Genomic DNA, 21,853 nt, shown 5'->3' with positions numbered 1-21,853 from the left:
GTCGAAAAGAACTTTTAATTTACGACAAACGTGCGTAGAAACTGGAACCATGCAGGTCGGAATTCAACCACAAACAACATAGTTACATGTAAATAATAAGTGCACACATCTCTTATCCAAGGTTGATAACGGGAATTCAATTCACACAGGACCACTTCGATTTTATGGGAGAAGGACGTCACTAATCCTCCTCAGCCTTGTTCTTGTTGACAAACTTTTCTGTTTTGTGTCCTCGCATGTCAGAGTCTCGGTGGGCGACGCGAAAGCAAGTTTTACAGTAAAGTTCGCGGTCACAGGTTAAGCACCTGGTGGTAGCGTCGTCATTGCACATAAAGCACCAAGGAAACTCGTCTTCCGGTTCGGGAGCACATTCCACCTGCCTGTATACATATATATAGATACATTTTACATTGTTATATTTCAATAAAATGTTTCTGACAAATGTCCGAAAAGGCAGTAAAAATTTCAGACTTTGGGATTTTTTTTACGGACATTTACCACGTATATTTAACATTCAAAACAAGTAGCTTATTGCAGTAATTTACGCCATGTAACAGCCAACTTTCGTTCGCAAAGCACACGACTTTTAGGTTGCGTATTTGCATGTGCGTATGTCCAAGTTTAACGATGCGGCTGTATGCGAGCGAGTATTACGCGACAATATATATCCTGTTGCATTTCAACTGCTATGGAGGCCTCAAATACAAAGCGCCACGAATCGCGGTAATGACGTCCTAAGCATTGCAAGGCAAACTTGCGCGACGCACAATAGGACGCACTTAGCGCTCGCTGTTATTTCTTTGCCGAAATGCATTCGGACATTATTTTAAAAAAAACAGTTATACATTCACACATTGATGCAAAAGGAATGTTGAAAACCGTTGACATTTGGTTTTGTCATCACTGCACTTTTACATTTTGGGGTATTTCTGCACTAATTTTCCAAAACCACATGTAGACAAGATTTTTTAACTTACTAACATTTGTTTTGGTTAAAAAAATTTTCCACTCATTAAATTGCTCTTGGCAGGGTACAACAGACCTTATCAACTTCTTCTGGGTTGGTAAAGAAATTCCTCTATTTATCATATTTTGCTCCAAGCGGTCTTCTTCCATGATCCTTTTGATGAGTTCTGCACTCTCAGCATCCATAGATTCCTCATCAAATTTTATATTGGAAGTTTCATTGCCATTACCAACAGCAGCTGAAAGTATTAAATTATTAAAACAGTTTAGGATGTAGACCAAACTAAATTCTTCAAAGTGTAAATATAATTCTATACAAAAATAATTCTGGCCAATACTATACTATTTGATTAAAATTGGACAGTAACTGTTTATGATATTCTGTTGTTTATGATTACTCTTGGTAAACCCATGGTTGAAAGCATAACATTGTAATTGGTATTTTTAAGTCTCAACCAAAATATGTTTCCAGACAGAGTGTAGTAGTACGTATTCATAGCATATGACAAAAGTGCAGTCATAACTCTCCCCAAGCTTCAGAACAGTGACTTTAAAAATGCAGAACTTACTTTCAGGGACATCCTGAAGCTGTGCAAGTTTTTGTTTAATTTCCTCTTCTTCCAACTGAGCAGCTTTTATCCCTTCTTTTGCTTGTTTAATCTCTAGAAGTGCCAATTCAAATAGGTCATCTGGAGTAACTGCATCTGTAAAAACATGAATACAGGAACAATCATCACATATGATGTTGAAAACAGAAGTTTGGGAGTATAACGAAAAAATATTTGCCTTTCGGAACATGGTTTGGTTCAAATGTTTCATCTCCCAGTGGATTTGTGTCAATTTCCATGGCAACTTCTTCAGTAAATTGGCGAATTAGTTTCTTTTCTTGCACAGATGAAGGCTCTTGCTTAGATGAAGTTGCTTCATTATGACCTGCATGTCTCTGAACACCAAAAAAATGTTTTCACATATATTCACTAAATTGTCAAATAAGACAAAAGTTTGCCAGCTGCACTGATGAGGCCTAAAGGTCAAAGTAGTGTGTACACCTGTCTGCTGCTCTTAAAGACAACAGTTCTTAATATCGTTCTAAAACCAAGTTTGCATGAATACGTAACAAAAATGCAACAGATATAAGCATAACAATCTTTTGTATTTAGTTACAAATTTCTTTGGCCTTTCTTAATACCAAATGACTTACTTTTATACTATGTACTCGTATTGCTGGAGGCCGCGAGCCTTTAAGTTTTGCCAGCCTGTATTCAATTTCATCATTGGTTATATTTGATGCGAAAAGTTTTTTCATTCGTGACTCAATCTCATCAACTGTTATATCTGCGAGCAAAAAAGCAAAACAAGTTGAACAGACAGCAATAAAACTTGTTTCTTTTAAAGGAAGTAAGTAATCCTTATTACAATCAAAAAAAAAATTTCGGAAAAACAGTTTACCTTCCTCAACATGGCCTTGTGTGTGTTTGTGAGATTCTTTGAGAGCTTTTAATCTCTGTCGCAGTTTTTCATTTTCAGGATTCTCAGGGGTCTCTGGCCGTTTTTCTTTCTCTAGTTTTCTTTCCATTTCTCTGCGACGTTAACAATAAATAACTGTTTAAACTTGTGGTACTTACGATATGTACTCAACAAAGAAATAAAACAACCCTATTTGTTTTTCCACAGTAATTATTCATACTTATACTCAGTAGAATGCTACATTTGTAAAATGCATGTAACCTCACACCTTTTGAAGTTAGCAGGTGGAGAGACCCGTCCAGACTTGGGTGGATTTTGAATGAGGTCAAAACACTTTCGACAAAGATTCACTGGTGTTAAATTATCACCAGGTAGGGTTGCTTTTTGGGACAAGCAGTCTTTGCATGCGGTACAATTGCATTTTCCACAGTTGTACTGCAAACATAAAGCAAAAAAATATGACATCAACAAACAGCGTCACACAATGAATGCGTTGTGAAAAAAATAAATAATTTTGATTTGCAAATATATCACTTACACTTTTCTTGAAAAATCCGAATTTGGCCGTGCAAACCGAACACACGAGTGGACCAGACATATCATTCACGGATATGGTTGCTGTTTTACAACCAAGACAGCTCACACAGCGCCTTTTTTGTATTCGTTACCTCCTCAAAATACAAATCGAGCAAAGCAAATGTTTACACATAGTATTGCGCACTGGTGCGTTGAATCACGTGCACATGACGAAATCGAAAAGTCGCCAAAATAAAAAAATAACTGTAAAAATAAAAACGCGGTTAATAAAAAAGGTTATTTGTAATTTTTTTTTAAATTTCTTTGTGTAGCAGAATTGGAATCTTAATGACAATGTACACTCAATGACGTAATAATGAAAAGCATGACGCTGGCAATTGTTCATAGTACTTAGTTATCAAATGTGGTGTTGGGTTTGAAAGCACGCAGACAGTATCTCTTCGAATAGTACTCGTTTTTACACAAGAGTAGAGAAATTATTACCCTTCGAAAACAATGAGTGACAGCGATGAGCAAGTGTACTGCATCTGCAGATCTTCTGACATCGATCGATTTATGATTATGTGCGATGATTGTGAGGAGTGGTACGTATTTTGCATTTCGTAAAAACAATCCTTAAAGCCATCTAGATTACTGTAACGTGTGTTCTGTATCTAGAGTGTAAAACCAACTTACTTGTTGTGTAGATTATAATTAACATTTCTTTTGATTTGGTCATTTTACAACAAGATTTAACATCCTACTTATTCATTGCATGCTTTGAAACTGTAATATCCTTGCACAGGTTCCATGGTGATTGCATACATGTAACTGAAAAAGAGGCCAGGCATATCAAGAACTTCTACTGCAAACCTTGCAGAAGTAAAAATCCCTTACTGAAAATTAAGTACAGAAAATCGAAGAAAAAAGATAAAGATCGGCATGAAAGGCAAAAGGAAAAACTTAAGAAAAAAAGGCTCAAAAAGAAAGACTCAGGTAAACTCTTTTCTTTGTAAAGTTCTTGATCAAGTAATTCTCAAAATGAATTTTTAAGATGCTGGAACTGTTCACAAATCTTCTTCTGCTCCTGTCTTTACTTCAGAAATGAAGGGAAGGTATGAAAATGATGAGGCGTGGGAGCCGACTAAATTAAAAAAGCCTGTGATAAAAGACAAAAAATCAAACTTTTCTATTCAAGTTTATACGTCAGATGAAGAAAAGGATCAGGACTATGGTATGTATAAGCATTTAGTTTGAAGTCTAAATAGAGTTTTGACTTAAACTTCTTCATTGACATTTGCTGTTGTTTAGATAATGGTTTAAAACACAAACCAACAATCAAAAAAGAAATTTTAAGTGGGAGTGATGGCAATGAAATGATATTTGTGGATGATTTCACCAAGCATGAAAAAAAGAAAAAGAGCTCAAAAAGATGTGGGAATTGTGAAAATTGCCTCAGAACTGAAGATTGTGATCTCTGCGATGCATGCCATGATAGAAGGAAGGGTCTTGAAGGAAAAATTCCTAAATGTCGTTTGAGGAGATGCCTGAATGAAAAGCCGAAAAAAACAAAAAGCAAACTGAAGGATCATACTAAAAGAGAGGTATATGTGTTAGGTGTGACTAATATATTTCTTTCTTCAACATTTATATTGTTATTTGCATGTTGTCAGTTTGTGCCAAACAGTTTTTTTAACTACTCCATTGTTGTTTCTTGGTAGCCCCAGCAGAAACGGTCAAGAACAAACATGGACACAAGCAGACATATTCCCTCTATTTCACAAAGCCTCCTTCAAACTGGACTTTCTGGTGTTAATACAAGTTCAGTGAAACAATGCTTTGGACCTGGATGTAGCAATGCTGCCAACGCACCTTCCAAGTACATATTTATTTAAACCACTGTGGTTACGCAAGACCAAGTTATTTAGCCAAATGAAATGATAATTTAATTTATTATTTTGTAGGTATTGCAGTGAAGAATGTGGGAGGCGACTGGCACGCAATAGATTGATGGCAATCATGCCGCAAAGAATCCAAGAATGGCACAGCACTCCCACAGTTGCCAACGATATGGGAAGAGAAGAATTGGAAAGGATCCGTAGCAGAATGGATCAAGCCAGAAAAGAACTACAGGGCTTAGGTAATTTAAATTTCCATGCAAACTTTTTATATATGTTTACTTATAAGAAACCTATGCAGTTTGCAGGTCAATGAATGAAAAACAAACACTGTTTTTATTGTTATTTTCATTTAAAATAGATAAAAATCATGTAATGCATTTTATAGAACAAAAGTATAGAATTCTGGAGTCCATCATATCTGCTGCAAAAAGCCTGACAATAGATGACAAGAAGTTAGATGGTGATGATGAGAGTGAAACAGAATCCGATCACCTGATTTATTGTGTTGTTTGTGGTCATTCTGTGAGCTTAAAAAGTGCCATCAAACACATGGATAGGTAGGATCACAGTTTTTTTTTTGTCTTATCCCTGGTACATTAGTTGCTTATATCAATAAACTTTTGCAGATGCTACGTAAAGATCGAGTCACAAATATCTTTTGGTTCTGTTTACCCAACCAGAATAGAAGGTTCTCAACGGCTGTTTTGTGACGTGTACAATGACCAACAACAAACTTACTGCAAGAGATTGCAGGTATGTAGAAACCGCTGTTCCATGTAATGCATTTATATGATAGCATGTGCTGGTATTGAATTTGACTGGGTTGTAGGTTCTTTGTCCAGAACACACAAAGGAACCCAAGGTTTCTGAAGACGAGGTCTGTGGTTGCCCCCTAATGTGTAATATATATAAAAACAAACCTTCGACTCCTGCACACTTCTGTCGACTTCGGAAACGAAAATGCAACAAACACTTCAAGTATGTTTTGAAATTTACTGTAAAAGCCTCTTGGTTAACAAATAAATGTAAATCCAAACAGATGGGAAACCATGTACAGAGCAGAAGTCGACCTGCAGCGCATTCGTCAGTGGCTGAAAATTGACGAAATCTTTGACGAGGAGCGCAGAATAAAAACTGCCATGTCCAGTCGGGCTGGATTGGTGTCGCTCTTGCTTCATCAAACTACCGCCCACGACCCGCGTTGTTTGGATATGCGAACGAAGCCGACCGTTACGAAGAAGCCCGCGTACAGACTTATGATCTAACTACGCGACTGAAGAAGTTCATGACCATCCGAAATTTTGCTCTGCATTTTTTGCAATAAAAAAAACACTGGTTTTGTTCCTTGACTCGCGGACCTTTCAATTCAACAGTTCATTGACTGTGAAACATGGCTTGTGATCAGTGTCAAACGTTTTAATTTGCGTAGTTTGAGATAACTTGGTTACCGACGGAACAAAAATTTTGTTGGAAAAAAAACACGAATTTACCAAACATGACGAGCGATACCGATACCAAAATAGTCCTTAAAGCAGAAGCAATTAAAACTGATGGCAACAATACAACCATATCGTTCCCATCACCAAAGCAAATACATATTTGGCAAAAAATAGTAAGGTTAGGCATAAAGCTTATTTTTTGGTTGGCGTTGATGAAATCGAACTTAGGTAGTGAACCTTGACAACGACTCGTGCAATTTCTATGGGAACTATCTATCCCGCCATGAAAACGCAATTTTCGTGCAACTTGCGCAAAGGAAGAATAGTGTTTGAAATGGGTACGTGTGAATCGTAACCAAATCAATTTTTGGTGGAAAGAGATGGCGTTTTGTCTCAACTTGTTTTCTCTATTGACCCCGAGGTGTTTTCTAGTCTCACTATTTTTAGAAGCCACAAAAAAGCGTGTTGAAACTTGAAAGATGTTTTGTATGGCTTTTTGAAAAATAAACACTTTAAAAGAAAATATGTTACAACAGGGTAGACTATGTATACACAATACTTCTGTTATTTTTAAACTATTCAATTGGCACTATTAGGGTTGAAAATCTTTTTACTAGACTGCGGTAGAAGTTGAATAGTGGTACAACTTAAACAGAATGTATCATTGCATAGAAGTCCCAAAATTGTACATTGTTGCAAGTAAAGAATTAAACACTTCTAGTTCTACCACAGTCTAATAAAAAGTTAACATGGAGCTTACAACACTTGAAGCCAAACCCAGACTCCAGTTCAGTGTTTAGTACAAACCAGTCATATAGAGTTGTTTGTTGATCCTTTATATAAACACAGCAAACATTTATAATAGTGACTCAAATGCATGGGCTATATCTTTTTTTTATGCTTTTTTTACTTTGGTATATATGATAAAATTTAATTGTCCACCTCAAAAAACTTATGGCAGATTAAAACTTTGATTTTTTACATTACCTGCCAAATTAAAAGCAATTAGCCTATCACATTGAGCCATATAACCAAAGCAGCGATTAATGTGTATATTGCATACATGAATGTCTCCAACTTGCTTTTTTGGTCATAATCAATGTGTGGTGGACAGGAAAATTGTGAAACTTGTTTTTAAGGGAACTAGCCAGCTCTGTAATGCCAAGGCCTGTCTTTCAAAAGATTGACATAAAATGATCAAGCGAAAACAAACAAAACATACATGTAAATATACCTTGTGTAAAGACTTTTCCGAAAGTTTCAAGCAAATGTTTTGCTATGACAGTTGACTAAACATTCTTTACCTTTTTCAGACTGTACTGGCTTGATATGTAAATCTTGTAGGTTTTAAATCTTAGAAGCCAGTTGACAACCTGGATTATTTGCTGGCACAGTAATGTCACTACATGGTTGGATTTCAAATTCTACCAACTACATGTCATGTATTCATTAAATGAGCTGCGCACATGGTGGGAAGTACCTGCCATTGCTCACTTCTTCTCTCTGTTCAAGAGCTGCTTTCTGCTCACTGACTTCACAATTGAGGTAGGTCTCAACTAAGGAAATAGTCCTGTTTATGTTTTGTGGCTTTATTTGGTAAAGTTTAGGAGTGAAATTGGTTGTGATGCATGAAAATGTTCTAATATGGCATCCATTGCTAATAACCAGTGTTTTAGCTGTTAATATTACAAGTAATTAATGCAGTATGAGCTATTATGTAATATCATGGCATTATTCGTGCCACAATACCTTAGTGTGTGTTTAATATTGTATATATACCAGACATTTTTTCCAATCTGGTACATATATATATGTGCCATATTATCAAAACATATTTTTGGGGAAATGAAAAAAAGGAGTTGGAGGATGCCTTGATGACAGATGGAGAGGATGACAAATCAACTATCTTCACTTCCAGACTATTAACGGAATTACTTCAGGGTTGCTACGACAACCCAAACATCAGGTACAGTTCAGAACAACGGAGCAAAGTGCTTTTAGCAGCAGGAACAATATGACCTATTTAAAATTTGGCAATTGCATATCTTCTCATTTAACAGTAACAGTTTTGTGAATATAAAATGTGGTATGAATCCATTGGTGTGTATATGTATATGGCTATAGACATCTGTAGCTTACAAAACTCAAACCATGGTATTTACTCTCACAGTGTGACAACCTACCATGAAAGCTTGATAGACATCATGAAGAAGAGGTGGGAAGGTGAAGATGGGAGAATAAATCCTCTCTCTTCAATCAATGCAGATTTCCACAGCCTTCCAACACAACTCAAAGTTCAAATCATTCATCGCCTTACAGAATACCGCCTTGATGCCCAGGTATTGAGAAAATACCTGTATTGCAATATTGAATATAGCGTATTAGCTGAAGAGCTTTTATTGTTCTTTTTTTGAAAAAATATTTTTGAACTCCTGCTAGTTAAATTTCCAAACTAGTATAAACTCTTGTTCATCTTTTTAAAGGACGTTGCTGATAAATTAGCAGGCCTAAATCCATCAGACCTACGCCTTGAACCACTAGGAGCAGATCGCCATGGGTCCCGCTACTGGTATTTTTTTGGTGTCAGGTATGTATACATAACCCCTGTTTGATCCAATATCTTCCAAGTGTTTTATGCTTATTTGTGGATGGATTAAAAACAAAACATGTAAATTTTCTTGCAACTTCCCTTGTTTAATTCTGATCAAAACACTGACATTAATATTTCCACAAGCACCAGGCTAATTGCAGTTAACTTATTTGTGAAAACATGTTTTTAATTTATTTGATGGTAATAAAACTATAGGGCACATGGTTAGTATTGATTGTTTCATACTCATTTGAATGCTACATTGTCTTGAACCATAGTAATGAGCAGCTATGCAATACAATTTCCTTGATGTGTAAATAGTTTTTAATAATACACATATCTTACATTCCCATGATACATGCATATAATTGTTCCTGCGATAAAGCATATGGTGACATTTATATGCAAACACATATTTTTTTGTGTTAGACTTTACAAAGAAACGCCCTGGGACAAAATGGCCAAGAAGCGTAAGAGAGAACAAGACAAAAAAGTAAACTCAAAGCAATCCAAGTTGGATCTTACACCTGACAAAGTATACAATAAATTTGGTGTTGTCAAATTATTTGATGAAACCCTTAATTTTGAATGTAGTACATGATTGTGGTTGTAACATTGTGACAGTTTAAAGGTCATATGAGTCATGGTGTTTAAACAATTACAGAAGCCTGGTGTCCATGCGTCATACACTGACTCCGAACCTGAAGGGGGACTTTATAACTTCTCACTCTTTTTCAACCAACGCCACACCAACAACTCTGTGCATGGAAAAAAGAAGAAGTTCAAGAAGAAAAAGAAACACAAGAAGGGAAAGGAAGAGAAGTTGACCGGTTTGTTTCTACGTTTATGATGTGTTTGCAAATGATACATAGGATAAATATATATATACAACAAAGTATGTGGGTTGACCAAGTCAAAAAAGGAGTGGTTACAAAATATTTTATACCTAATTTGCTAAATTAATGTGTTAACATTTCTAAAAGCACAAGTTGACAAAATAAGAAGTGTACTGTTTTTTTGCAGTTATATAAATTTGGTTAAACATGTTTTTGTGAATGTATTATTTGTATTGTGCAAAGTGATATCTTATAATCCCCCTCAATTTACCATGTGTCACTAAGAGGCAAGTCCCAAAACCACTGCAAAACCTCTTTTCATTGTCTGCTAGCAATGTAGTGCAGGATAACCACTTCACATTAAAATGACAGGATTTCCCCACCCCAGCTTGTCTGACAATATGTGGGAGGTTGTGTGTTACAATGTCGATGACTGGAACAAGCTCTCCACTAGGCTAGAAAATGGAACATCGCGTAGAGAGGAGTCCTTGCGTCAACTTATTGTCGAGAATTTTCTTCCCAATCTTCCCAAAATTGTGGAGGACATGGTAGGATCAATAGTTTGGGGTGTATTAATGTATAAATCCTAAAAGCCTCTTTGGGACATTTTCAATGGTTCCATAGTTGGATATAAATATTGTACAAATACATGATGATGTTTCCTCTAATTGGTTGAAATGTGGTTGTGCTTTTATTTTGAAATATTTTACTCGATTCGGCAGTGTTAAACAAAAGCAAAACACAGTGATTGCCACCAAACTGGTTTAAAAATAGAAATTCTAAAAATTATGTGCAACCTGCAAATTTTTAGGAACTGCAAAAGAAAAACAAGGCCCAGTCTGATTATCCACGGAGAAGCTCTTGTCGTCTTCTAGCCAAGAAATTGCATGAAGAGGAAGATGAACTGGTGGGATGTTTTTTTTTATTAATTTGTTGTGAAACTCATATTTACATGAACTTGATGTATTTTGTGGTGGGTTTATTAAAGGTTACATTGATTGAAGTATGAAGGTTGTTTGGTGTGAAATCATGGCTTTGTTTAATTAAGTTCAAGTGCTTTTGGACAGTACAATGTGTTTAGTACTTCATCGCCACATGTTTGGTTTCATTGTATTTTATTAATTTGAACGACCAGACACTGCATTTATATAGAAGTATTTTCATATTTCCTGTTACATAACAAAACTAACACACATTCTCCAAGTATGTTTTGTTGTAAGTGATCTATTTTTTAAGAACAACAACAACAAGCTTAACTGAGATAATTAATCACAGGAACTCAGTGCAAAAGTCCGTGAGAAATTAATTGCTGAGAGAGAAGAACGTGAAAAGATCAAGAGGAAAGAAGATGAGGAAAGGGTGGCATCTGACTTCAAGATAATGCTCAATGCAGAAGTTGAGCGAATGCAAAAGGAGAGACATCACACGTGGCTGAAAAGTAAGTTACAAAAGTAAATATTTTCATGAAATATTCTGTCCAAATTGTTCATTTCTTTCTCAGTTACGTTATGCTGCTTTAAAGTGAACAACAACAACAATTTACTTTTAAGTGAGATGCAGATAGGGCCATGTCTATTATGTCTCACCAGTGCAGCTTGTTGCCTGGTGACTGATGATCTTGTCCACCAAACGACTTGTCCACCAAACGACTTGTCACCGAGCTGCACTGATTATACCCATGTTGGAACAGTGGCCCTGTCTGCAGCTCACTTTGAACATATTTTTGGGTTCATTGCTTGTACAGCAATTTTATTTTTGTGAGCTGCATACAGATGCGTAGTCACACCAAGCTGCTCTGATGAGACCTTGTAGGTTGAAACTGGCAATCTGTATGCAGCTCACAAAATTCATATTATTTGCTCCATGTTTATTTATGACAATTTTGCTGAAATTCTCCATAGTTCATGAATTGCTCTTGTTTTCTAGGACAAGAAGAGGAAAAAGCAAACCGATTGGCTGAAGGATTACCAATAGATTCTGGAAGCAGTTCAGATGAAGTTATGCAAACTGATGCTAGCGTTACCCAACCCAAAAGAAAACCACTTCGAAAAATTCAGCAGGCCGCTAAAACCCCAGCTCGAAACAAACCAGCAACCAGCAAAGGTGGAAAAACATGTGAAAAAAGCATTCCTGCCAAAGAAAAGGCGAGAAGAAATTCTGTTTTGAAAAACTCAAGGTATTTGAATGCTTTTCAATACCGTAGTTACCTTTTCAATAATGTTGTAAGAAGGTTGTTGAACAGGCTTGCATTTGTAACTTTGCTGGTCAAATATGCATGAAATACCTTAGATGCTGATATGATGCCAAGCATATAATTACATTAATATTTTTATTCAATTATAAACTGTCTTCAAAAAGTGACTAAACCATGGTGTCTCACATGGCAGAATATCACAACAATAGAGTTTGCTTTAAGCTCGCTACATTCCGTTTTATTCAGTTTGAAACAGTTAGCTATGCAAATTATTTTTTTAAACAATTTGTTACTGCATAACATGGCATTGTCAGAAGAGCTTTGAATTTATTGAATTTTTTAATGGACTGCAGTGATGAAAGTAGTTTTGTGATTAAAATAATGCAAATTGCTGATACTTTTTGTTGTGAATTTAATGTAGAGTGGGCAAAAAAACCTCCACAACAAGAAGGTCCAGCGTCCAATCGAGGAAGAGCAGCCAGGAGGCAGAGGAGAGTAGCCATGAAGAAGAGCAGGAAGAGGACTTGAATCTACTCCTCTTGGATAGGAGTGCAGAAGACAAGGAGTACACGGCCATGAAACAGGTTCATGCTTTAATTTTAATCACTTGTACAGTTGTTACCAACCCCACAGGGCCTTTGCGGGATGGCTACACGGGTGTATGTGAATGGACATGTGCAGTCATAATAAATTGTTTGTACGGTTTGATTTATATTTCACTGTTATAATTGTTATTTTTGTTTTTCACGAAATTAGTTTTGGTTTCTAAACTTTCCCACTTATTCTGTCCCCCCTTTTTTTGATTTAAATAAATACAACATTAATTTTGCTGCAAGAGACACAGGGAAATTTTGCATAGGGGTTAAGGATTTTATAAATAAGGCCTGTGAATACATTAATGTTGAGTGCCAGTGTTCCAGAACGTACAAGGTTTCTTGCTTTGCTGCCAGCTTCATTGCATCACAACTTTATTGACATGTTTATTGCCACACCAAACAAAAGAAAAAAATTGCATGTTGAAGAACCATGTACTGCTTGCTACGGTTTTGTCTGCACGTATCAGCAATCACCAAGGGTCAAGCCAATAAGAGTGACAGGCGATCGGCGGCTGTAGTATTTTGATTTGATTTTTTTATAAATAAATATTTCTTCTCATAAATGGAATTGGCCGGTCGTCTGTCCTTCTTTTCAACCTTGTTTGTGGTGGTTCTATACCTTCAATATGTTCAGTATCTAGCGTATGCGTTGAAAACTGTGTGCTGCCTTAACCCCTGTTGCGCCGATAAAGCTTTTGACAAGCATGGTTTTTATAGCCCTGCATTCCAATTGTAAACATAAATTGCTTGCAGTGCCATTCATTTTGAATTGCTAAACCAACATGTTTTGTAGACGTGGGAATTGTTGGACAATCATCCCGACGCATGGCCTTTCCAGTGTCCTGTTGAAGAGTGGTATGCCCCTGGCTACCACAACATCATCAAGGTAAGCTTAAATGCCAGCAAGATGTTGTGAAAGATTGTAATTACGTGTTTGGCAGAGACCTATGGACCTTTCCACGATCGAAGAGAAACTGAACAAACGCGACTACAAAAAAGTGTCGGCCTTCAAAGACGACATCACGCTCATGTTCAACAATTGCCGCTTGTACAACGGACCTGAAAGCGGTAGGATGTTTGGTGCTCGGTGATAGGGACTTCCTGTTCCGATAAATAATATGCATAATATCGGTTATTGTTTACTTAACGCAACGCAGAGGCAATAACTTACGTGTGCGGTGATTGCTTATGGTCCTGTCGTGATGAACCGGTTGGGATTACGGATTTTAACCAAGCACTAACGCACATAGGAAGCATTTGGTATTTTACCAATTTAGGTTTTTTTTATAACAGCCTATCGAAATAAGGTTATCTCCTATGCACTTAATTAGCTGTACATGGGTATCTCCTATGGACTTAATTAGCTGTACATGGGTATCTCCTATGGACTTAATTGGCTGTACATGGGTTAATATCTAATACATCTCATACGTTATATTGTGTTTTCTTTGTCAAATATAGTGCACATTTGTTTATTAGCTCGGTGCTCGTAACCTTTTTTCCTTGACGTCACACTTATAAACTTTTAAAAGTTCGGCAACACATCCCAACCTGCGTGTATAACCAACCTGCGGTCGAAACAGTGCGTGTATACACCCTGTCTGCAGCTCTCATTGATTATTGTGGCTCTTTTGCGCATATAACATCCCAACCTATTATGTAAGAGCTATGTCGTCACAATATGAGTACGTAGTCTTGTAGATGTAGACTAGTCATAATGTCTGGATTAACTTGAACGAATATTCAACTGTGGTAACGTCAAAACATTTGTCAAAAATAAAAGTCATTATGTTTTTTGTCGCCACACTGTAGCACAACGTTTGCGGAGCACCGCATTAGAACACAAATAACCAGAGTTGTTACGCTTGAAATACCACAATTCTTTTTTTGCCTCGCAGAATACACCCAGCTTGCCAACGACCTCGACAAGTTGTTCAAAACCAACCTGTTCGGTAAGCTGTCAACGAACAAACCTGTCTCCAAGCCGAAGAAAGAAAAACCGCCAAAAGTCGAAATGATTGAAAGTGGGAAAGGCAAGTGTCCAAAAACCGCATTCGCGCTATAATCTAACCTTGATTTATTAACCAACTACCTTTGCAGAGAACCACGGCCCGGCAAAGCCGACCAACGGTGACGTGGAACTAATTGACGATTTCGAAGACGATGACGTGGAGGATGAAGATGACGAGTCCTCCTCCTCGGATGAGTTTACACCTCCCGGGGTTTCCAAGGCCCAGATGAAAAAGAAGAGACTCGAAATTGCGAAAACCCTTGGGGTCATCCAGGACAAGCCCGTTGCAAGTAAAGGCAAGACTCCGGGCCAGGGAAAAAGCCCCGCAAGGGTATTACCCCGCAGAGCGTCTTCGGACGCACGGGCGAAAGCGGTCAAAAGGAAGAAGAGCGAATCGGAAGAGGAAGACGAGCCTGTTCCGGTGAAAACCTCTCAACGAAGAACATCCGTGACGCGCGGGAAAGTGCGTGGACCGTCCAAGGCTCGGCCCCGACGGTTGTCAGTTACCACAAGGAGCAATCTCCAGAAGTCGGATTCTGAAAGTGAGGAGGAGAAGTTACCTTCCAAGAAAACCGGAGCAAAAAGTGGCGGCCGCAACAGGAGGGGAAGTTCTGTCACAAACAGCAAAGCAAAGTCGAGAAAGGGGACAGGCCAGCATAACAAAAACGTCCCTGCTTCCAAGTCGGACAGTTCCGAGCTGGACGAGAGTGATGAGGATGCGGATGGAGAACTCTCGGAGCAGGAGGACGCAGTTCCTAAAGTTGGCCTCTCCGAGAATGTGGTGGACAACACGGACGCCCTATCCACGGACAATGAAAAGGAGGAAGAATTGAAGTTAAATGCAACCAGCTCAAGTGTTGACACCGCGAACCAGTTGCCCCCGGAAGCAATGGAAGAGGAGAAGGAGAAGAAACGGGAGGAGTCTCCTGTGAGAGAAGGCGACTCCTCTTCTTCGTCTTCCCGTGCGTCCTCTCCCTCACCGTCTCTCGAAAAATTCGAAAAGCTCGAGGAGGACGCAAAGTCGAAACCGCAAGTTCTGTGGTCACTCGACTATCTTGCCTCGCAAGCTCGAGTCCTCGAGGAGCAGCATCGTAAACTGGAGGCATCCACCTCAAATACGAGGACAGATGGGCGCAAGCAGTCCGTCGACATGGTGAGAAAGAACAGTAGTCAGCCCAGCACGCCGGCGAGCGACGTTTCAAAACCTCCCGACGACAATCGTAGACCGACGCCGTCTCCTATAGGCAGTCGACAGAGGGGAAGAAATTCAATGTCCAACCCATCGCCAGTGGTTCCCAGTCCTTCCGCTGATGAGTCCGTTAAACCAAAGAGATTCGGACGCAACGATTCAGACGCAGATCCTTACAGCTTCAATGACGAGGACAGCCCTGCAACCGTGTTCACCAAAAAACCTGACGCAGAGGCGCAACAGCTCGCCGAGACAATTCAGAAAGATATTCGGCCTGTGGACAACACAGCCATGGGTCCACCACTACCTTCTCCAAGGCCTTCGCCGAGGGTGAGTGAGCAACCACAGCAGGAACGATCGATGCCTGATAACATAAAGCCGAGGTTTGCACCTCCTGTTAGCAGCAACAGTCAGCCTTCACCTCGAAATATTCCCCAGTCGCCGCTAAGCAGGACAATAGATCGCTCACCTGTGCCTTCGCATAACCCAGCAATGAATAAAGCAGTACCCACGCCGCCGCACCCCGTGTCACAAGAGCACGCCGTAGCATCAGCGCCGAGGATTCCTAATTCCCCCCAAGCTCAACACCAGTCGAAAGCGAATATTGAATCCCAGCCTTCTGCTGTTTCCAAACCTTTGAACCCGGAAACTCCAGCAGCTGTTGCTGGTAGCCGATCTCTGACTGCTCTATCCAACATGGCGCATCGATACCCCGACAAAAACGAAAACAATTACCATTACCCAGCCCCGCCTACCTCAACTAACATGCCGGGCGCAGCACAAATGCAACACCAGGGCACTGCTCCTCAAATCCCAAACCCCGGCCGATCTGGGCCGCCTTCGCAGCTACATCAGCAGCAGCCGCAGGTGGCGACCAAATCACCACGCGCGATGTATCAGCAATCCCCAAACCCGCAGTACAAACGCTCGGAAAGCGTTGAGCAGGTGCAGCCACAGCATGGGAAAGCCCCTGTGGAGAAACCCAAGCATATTCCGCAAGCCAATAGTCGCATGCACCAAGCGAACAATCCCGCTCCTGTTCACCGACAACAACAGCAACAACAACAGCAGCAGCAGCAGCAGCAGCAAATGACAAAAGGCAGCGGAAACCTGACACAACAGCAGGTCACCAGAGCCAACTCGTATACTACTCGAGCAACGCCACCGGCAGCTCCTACTCACGACGCCTCTCGGCGGCATTCGGGGGCTGCGTCATCTGGTCAGGGATACGACCAAAGGTCTTCGTCCCATAACAGATCCATGGACAATGCCTACCATGCCCACCCTTCGGCTTCCTGCGCCCCACAGCAATCGACAAATGCGTATAGTTACGGAAGCGGGCAACAGTCGCAAGTTTCAAGACGCAGTTCGGCGACTTCCGTCGCGAGATCGGAAAGCAACCCTTCTTATTCACACGCTCATGAGAGTAAGTATGGCGGAGTAATGACAGAAGGAGGAAGCTGCAGCACATATTACAATGTGTATATTGATTAACTTTCCTACCAGCTAAATCAAAAATTTTTGGCGCCGCCTAATAGTTAAAACTGTAAAAGTTGTTCCATTATTTCGGTCCCACGAGTTTTCGAAAACCACAAATTTCCGCATGCTCCGGACCGCTGTATTCTTGCAACTTTGTCAGTTTGGTAATTTTTGACTCATGTTGTTCAGCTCAATCCTCAACGCCACCTTTGCTTCACAACCCAACTATGGCAAACTTCGGTCTCAGTCCATGGTCTCTGTCGCAAGCGAACGATGTTCAGTCTGCTCATAATAATAGCGGAGGACGCCACAACGCACAACGTAAATCAAGCAATAACACGGGTAAGTGTACGTCGTCAAATCCCGAACAAAGGTTAATGTGATAATAAGCCATATTTTTTGTGGATAGCATAGCAAATCTAGTACCATCTGTTTAAGGTATTTCTCAAAAGAAGGTTCTATCTTAAATTACTTTTATTCAAATTCGGTTCCCAAATACTCGAAAAGTTTCCCCAAAACGAGCTTTATTTCTTAAATTTTATAATTTACTTAAATTCGGTTTCGGATTTTGGTGGTTTCAGTATGGCTTTAATCGAACTCTACATGAGACCATTAACATTTTCCAGGCGGTAACGCTTATCCCGGCAGTAAAACCAGCGGCCACAGTGGCGGTGGCAGTGGGAGTAGCAACATGCAGACAATGTCTCCACAAAGTATGCAACAACAATACCATACCCCGCCGACTACCAGCAGTTTAGCCCAGCAACACAATACACCCAGTGAGTAATAAAATGTATTTTTCCCCTTTGTTTGGCTTTATTGACTTGTATTGTCGTCGGGACTTGCAGTTATAATGAGTTAACCAAGGTCGATTATTTATTCCTGTAAAATCTAAAATCGGGGGCTTGCACTCGGTTTTGTTGAAATCAGTTTAAAAAAAAGGTCTCTGTTTGTCATGAATTTGAAACAACAAAACATTTGATCTCAAGCCTCGACGTAAACTTTGTTCTCTCCCATGAAGGCTCAGGCAGTCACCAATCGGGAAACAAGCACAGAACGCAAAGCACCGAGGTTAGTAACAAGGCGCGCAACAACGTTGCCAGTGGTAACAGCGGCGGCGGCCAATCAAGACGGCAGTCAGGGAACTCTGGGCAGCAGTATCAGGTTGGTTTTGTGCGAATTTGAAATATTATTGCAGTTTCGGGGGTTATGCAAAAACAGAAAGGCTTAATGGTAATTTTTAATGAAACCATAATGCGCAATGGCATTTAAAACTGCTTGTAAGAGCTTGTTTCACGGGAGGTGGGTGTATGTTGAATCATTAGGGTTGGTTGTTACAAAACTTCTTAACACCAATACCAGCAGAAGGTAGTGTGTGATATAGTTGGTGATTTCGAAGGAACGTCGGCAAGAAAATAGGTCTCCATGATACACTTATGTGTTTCGTATTTTACCACAATGCCGATGCTCTTTTGCTGCCAGACATCTTTTGGTGAAGGGTGATAATTTATTGCTTCTATTAATCCATAACCGGTTGCTCAGAAAACGCATACCGACTACATGGGGTACCACATACCCCCAACGCCTGCCCCAACCCCACGCGACGCCCGGACACCTGTGTATTCGCCCCATCAACAGAACGGACTTTTGTCGGCTGCGGCTGGCGCTGCTGCCAATAATAATACGGCCCTTCTGCATCAAGATCTGACCGCTTCCGCGACGCTCAGGTAAGCCATCATGCGCTGTAGTTTTTGAAGTGTAACAATGTAAATATATGTATATGCTTATTGTCTTCGAGGGCAAACAGACTGATTTTGAGCTGTTAGATATGGTTTTCCGCACAAAATATGAAGTGTGCTAGTTTTTCTTGTGTGAATTCACGCTGTGCTGTTGCTCTGTAGATTAAAAGTTTTCATTTCATAACAAAAAAAATTAACATCGAGAAGTCGGCTTTCTTTTCGATACTTTAGAAACCAAAGCCGAAATTACTTTTGAAAACGTAGTTTCGTTTGCTGTATATAAGTTGAGACTCGCCATTGTCGATTTAAAGCAGGGCGTTGCAACAACAACACAAGTCCGACCGACCGGCTCACGCGGCCGCCAGCATGCTGCATTACGCGGCGGCCGCTGCTGCACAACAAACGCAAGGAGCTGTGGCTGCTGCCAACGAACAATACAGACTGGCAAACGGTGAGTTTTTGTTCGTTTTTTAAAGAGTTTAGCCGAGGCACTTGCAGAAAGCCCTTTGAACAACTCAACGCCAATCCACAAAAAAAAGTTATGGTGTATTTTTACGCATTGCAATTCCCTAAACTCAGCATTGGCAGCAATACAACTACGTGAACCTTTACCTGTTGTACAGCTCACCATCGTGCCACACCCCAGCACGCTCACCCATTGGCTGGAGTTTATCACCACCATCAAAACGCATCCACGTCGTCCAGTCAAGCAGCAGCCGCCGCCCATCTCAGCACACCCTGGCTTCAGGTTGGTAAAGTTCTTGTTGATTCATAATGCGGCGGTATTGAAATAATGTCGGGGTTATCCTTTAAACAGGCCGCCGCAGCCGCCCCACCAGCCGGTTACCCTAGCAACCTGCTTGCGTCACCGCACATGGATCCTGTGTATCACCTAATGCAGCAGTCAGGAATGCACGGGCAGGTGAGGTTAACTCAAACTATATTTGTGTCAATTTTTTCCGTGCAATTTGAGCAATTCTGAATAAAGAATCTGAAGGAGTCTTATACTATCCGAATCCAAATTTAAATCGAATAGTAGGATTCGGTTTCATAACTTTTTCTCGGTGTTACCGCAATGTGTACTTTTTTATTTCCCTCCTCAAGTGCAATACAAAATGATAGGTTTGCATATCTTGTAATAATACTCTCTCTACATTTGCCGCAGTACTCCATGTACTCTAATCCGGTTATGCAACAACTACACCAGCAGCATCTCCAGCACCACATGCTGCCCAAGTACTGATTGGTGAAGGCAATCACGTGATATCATCACGTGGTAGAGGTTTCATCAGGTGCGTGTCATGGCTTCAAGACGACAGGAATTACAGGAGCCGAGCAACGTAAATTTGTGCCAACACCCCAGTATTTTCTCGCTGCTTCATCTTATTCTGCTCCAGCAATTAACGCTTTTCCTGAATCATGCGCTACATGTTATTCCTTTACTTTTTATTGTCATTTGCGTTGTTGGTTTACTTTTTTGCGATTACGGCCTTTTCTGAGGCGACTCCACTCGCCGGTGCTTGGTAACCGCGTCACGTGACCATGTCTGGCGCATTGTTTAAATCGTGGCAAACACTGGAAGTTCATCTCACGGTAATGTTACTGATAGTTACTGCTTTTTTACAGTTAAACAGCTATTATAGGTTACAAAGGTCACTTTGAATGAAGAAAATGACATTTTCAACCAATCGAACCCCTTTTTTTATATTTTTTATCAAATCGCGTTTCGAACTTTGTAGTGCGAGGCAGTATTGCTCGTGGCGTCGTCTTTGTTTCTGTTGTTCGTAGATCGCGACGACGCTATTCTGTACTCTCAGTATATACGGCGCCAAACCTTAGTTTCTTGTTTTCAGTGGTGCCGCCCTCTCCCCCCCTTTCAGTTTCAGCAGCGTTTTCGCTTTTATATTTCTTTTACCTTTCGCGTGTCCGCCACCGTTTGCGTTCAAATGTTCAGTATGCGCCCGCCCCACTCCAAGCTGTACATACGTTTTTACCGATCAACTGCACACAACACGCACGCACGGGCGCGCGTGAGAACTTCCGGGTGCACTTCCGGCCCTTGCACTTTTTCGCCGTTGCTTGGTTTAAATCATTTCCCAACCCGTTGATTTTTATGAAAAAAGCTCATCTCAAACCTACGCACCGCCGCGCCCCAACACATAAACGCCATACTATTCTATAGCAGCGATTATACTATTGACCGCAATTGAGTTGATCGACAGTTCTTGGTGGGCCGGCGGGGTACAGGTTATGTAATACGTTACACCTTTTTTGTACAGAGCAACATTTTTCACGCCTACCCTAGTGACTGAACTTTAAGCCGCTTGTGCTTTGCGCGTATCACGTGATTAATCGTTGTGTCACGTGACATTGAATAAACTTTTTAAGATTGACTGCTGGGAGGCTGTATTGAAGAGTGTTAGTATTCTACAGGTGGCAAAAATCCCTCAAAAGTTTTTTAGTGTCTAGATCGCACTGTGCGTAGCTATTGATCTGTAACAAAATTGTCAATTTACCTACTTGGCTTTTCCAAAGAATGGCTCACAGAGCGGATGCACTTGGAAACCGTGCTGGTATTACTTGTTTTCACGAAGTCGCAACAAATCAAATTTGAAGTTGCACATTATTCTTTTTGTGTTTGGATTGCGAGCAATGGTGCCTTGCAAAATGCTCAACATAATGAAGTATTTATGACTTGTAGGGTCTCGTGAAAGCTCTATCCTTAAAGTGGATTCCCCAAGCAACGTACAGGTAAAAAACTTACAATCCTCTTATTCTCATTGTATTTTTCATACAATTTTGTTTCAGTGAAACGGAACGTTTTAAGCCAACAAACCAATGGTATTATAGCTGTACAAAGGCCACGTCTACTGGTCGCACATAAAACCTACACGACAACCCATTAAGGAAGTGTGAAAGTGCCTGAAATT

The 21,853-nt window shown here is 40.2% G+C and overlaps 3 protein-coding genes across 4 annotated transcripts; 2 read left to right on the top strand and 1 right to left on the bottom strand.

Annotated features, from left to right (window-relative positions):
* Nucleotides 1-45: 45 nt before the first annotated feature.
* Nucleotides 46-3,116, bottom strand: LOC145890688 (abscission/NoCut checkpoint regulator-like). The gene is made up of 8 exons (XM_082981823.1): nucleotides 2,972-3,116; nucleotides 2,702-2,868; nucleotides 2,416-2,546; nucleotides 2,168-2,301; nucleotides 1,753-1,909; nucleotides 1,536-1,670; nucleotides 1,043-1,205; nucleotides 46-380 (listed from the first exon to the last, which is right to left on the bottom strand). The coding sequence occupies exons 1-8, from the start codon at nucleotides 3,029-3,031 to the stop codon at nucleotides 182-184; spliced, it is 1,146 nt and encodes a 381-aa protein (XP_082837949.1). The 5' UTR covers nucleotides 3,032-3,116; the 3' UTR covers nucleotides 46-181.
* A 258-nt stretch (nucleotides 3,117-3,374) lies between these two features.
* LOC145889078 (CXXC-type zinc finger protein 1-like) lies at nucleotides 3,375-6,199 on the top strand. Its single transcript, XM_082979961.1, has 10 exons — nucleotides 3,375-3,554; nucleotides 3,755-3,945; nucleotides 4,004-4,183; nucleotides 4,261-4,553; nucleotides 4,671-4,828; nucleotides 4,914-5,089; nucleotides 5,236-5,407; nucleotides 5,477-5,603; nucleotides 5,680-5,828; nucleotides 5,890-6,199. Exons 1-10 carry the CDS (start codon nucleotides 3,466-3,468, stop codon nucleotides 6,113-6,115), a joined length of 1,761 nt encoding a protein of 586 aa, XP_082836087.1. The 5' UTR covers nucleotides 3,375-3,465; the 3' UTR covers nucleotides 6,116-6,199.
* A 1,407-nt stretch (nucleotides 6,200-7,606) lies between these two features.
* LOC145889058 (uncharacterized) lies at nucleotides 7,607-21,256 on the top strand. 2 transcript variants are annotated; one of them, XM_082979937.1, is made up of 23 exons: nucleotides 7,607-7,834; nucleotides 8,146-8,255; nucleotides 8,460-8,628; nucleotides 8,773-8,876; nucleotides 9,309-9,414; nucleotides 9,544-9,709; nucleotides 10,088-10,263; nucleotides 10,527-10,622; nucleotides 10,991-11,153; nucleotides 11,642-11,891; nucleotides 12,331-12,493; nucleotides 13,299-13,391; nucleotides 13,447-13,573; nucleotides 14,404-14,538; nucleotides 14,606-17,131; nucleotides 17,374-17,526; nucleotides 17,811-17,963; nucleotides 18,206-18,348; nucleotides 18,727-18,911; nucleotides 19,238-19,374; nucleotides 19,547-19,671; nucleotides 19,741-19,845; nucleotides 20,089-21,256. In XM_082979937.1, the coding sequence occupies exons 1-23, from the start codon at nucleotides 7,730-7,732 to the stop codon at nucleotides 20,164-20,166; spliced, it is 5,568 nt and encodes a 1,855-aa protein (XP_082836063.1). In that variant the 5' UTR covers nucleotides 7,607-7,729; the 3' UTR covers nucleotides 20,167-21,256. The 2 variants fall into 2 exon arrangements, with proteins under 2 accessions (XP_082836063.1, XP_082836062.1); XM_082979936.1 differs by having other exon boundaries at nucleotides 19,235-19,374.
* Nucleotides 21,257-21,853: the final 597 nt, after the last annotated feature.

Source organism: Ascidia mentula, chromosome 2 (assembly GCF_947561715.1).
Source record: "Ascidia mentula chromosome 2, kaAscMent1.1, whole genome shotgun sequence".
Taxonomy (NCBI): Eukaryota; Metazoa; Chordata; class Ascidiacea; order Phlebobranchia; family Ascidiidae; genus Ascidia; species Ascidia mentula.
The sequence above is the reverse complement of the archived record's forward strand: the minus strand, read 5'-3'. Positions and strand labels throughout refer to the sequence as shown.

Excerpts from the sequence above, each read along its gene's own strand:
- LOC145890688 (XM_082981823.1), bottom strand. The coding sequence starts at position 3,031 with ATGTCTGGTCCACTCGTGTGTTCGGTTTGCACGGCCAAATTCGGATTT. Across the intron at positions 1,671-1,752 it reads ACCAAACCATGTTCCGAAAG|ATGCAGTTACTCCAGATGAC; the intron begins GCAAATATTTTT and ends ATGTTTTTACAG. Across the intron at positions 381-1,042 it reads ACCCAGAAGAAGTTGATAAG|GCAGGTGGAATGTGCTCCCG; the intron begins GTCTGTTGTACC and ends ATATGTATACAG.
- LOC145889078 (XM_082979961.1), top strand. The coding sequence starts at position 3,466 with ATGAGTGACAGCGATGAGCAAGTGTACTGCATCTGCAGATCTTCTGAC. Across the intron at positions 4,554-4,670 it reads AGGATCATACTAAAAGAGAG|CCCCAGCAGAAACGGTCAAG; the intron begins GTATATGTGTTA and ends GTTTCTTGGTAG. Across the intron at positions 5,829-5,889 it reads AAATGCAACAAACACTTCAA|ATGGGAAACCATGTACAGAG; the intron begins GTATGTTTTGAA and ends AAATCCAAACAG.
- LOC145889058 (XM_082979936.1), top strand. The coding sequence starts at position 7,730 with ATGTATTCATTAAATGAGCTGCGCACATGGTGGGAAGTACCTGCCATT. Across the intron at positions 17,964-18,205 it reads CCAGCAACACAATACACCCA|GCTCAGGCAGTCACCAATCG; the intron begins GTGAGTAATAAA and ends TCTCCCATGAAG. Across the intron at positions 18,349-18,726 it reads ACTCTGGGCAGCAGTATCAG|AAAACGCATACCGACTACAT; the intron begins GTTGGTTTTGTG and ends CCGGTTGCTCAG.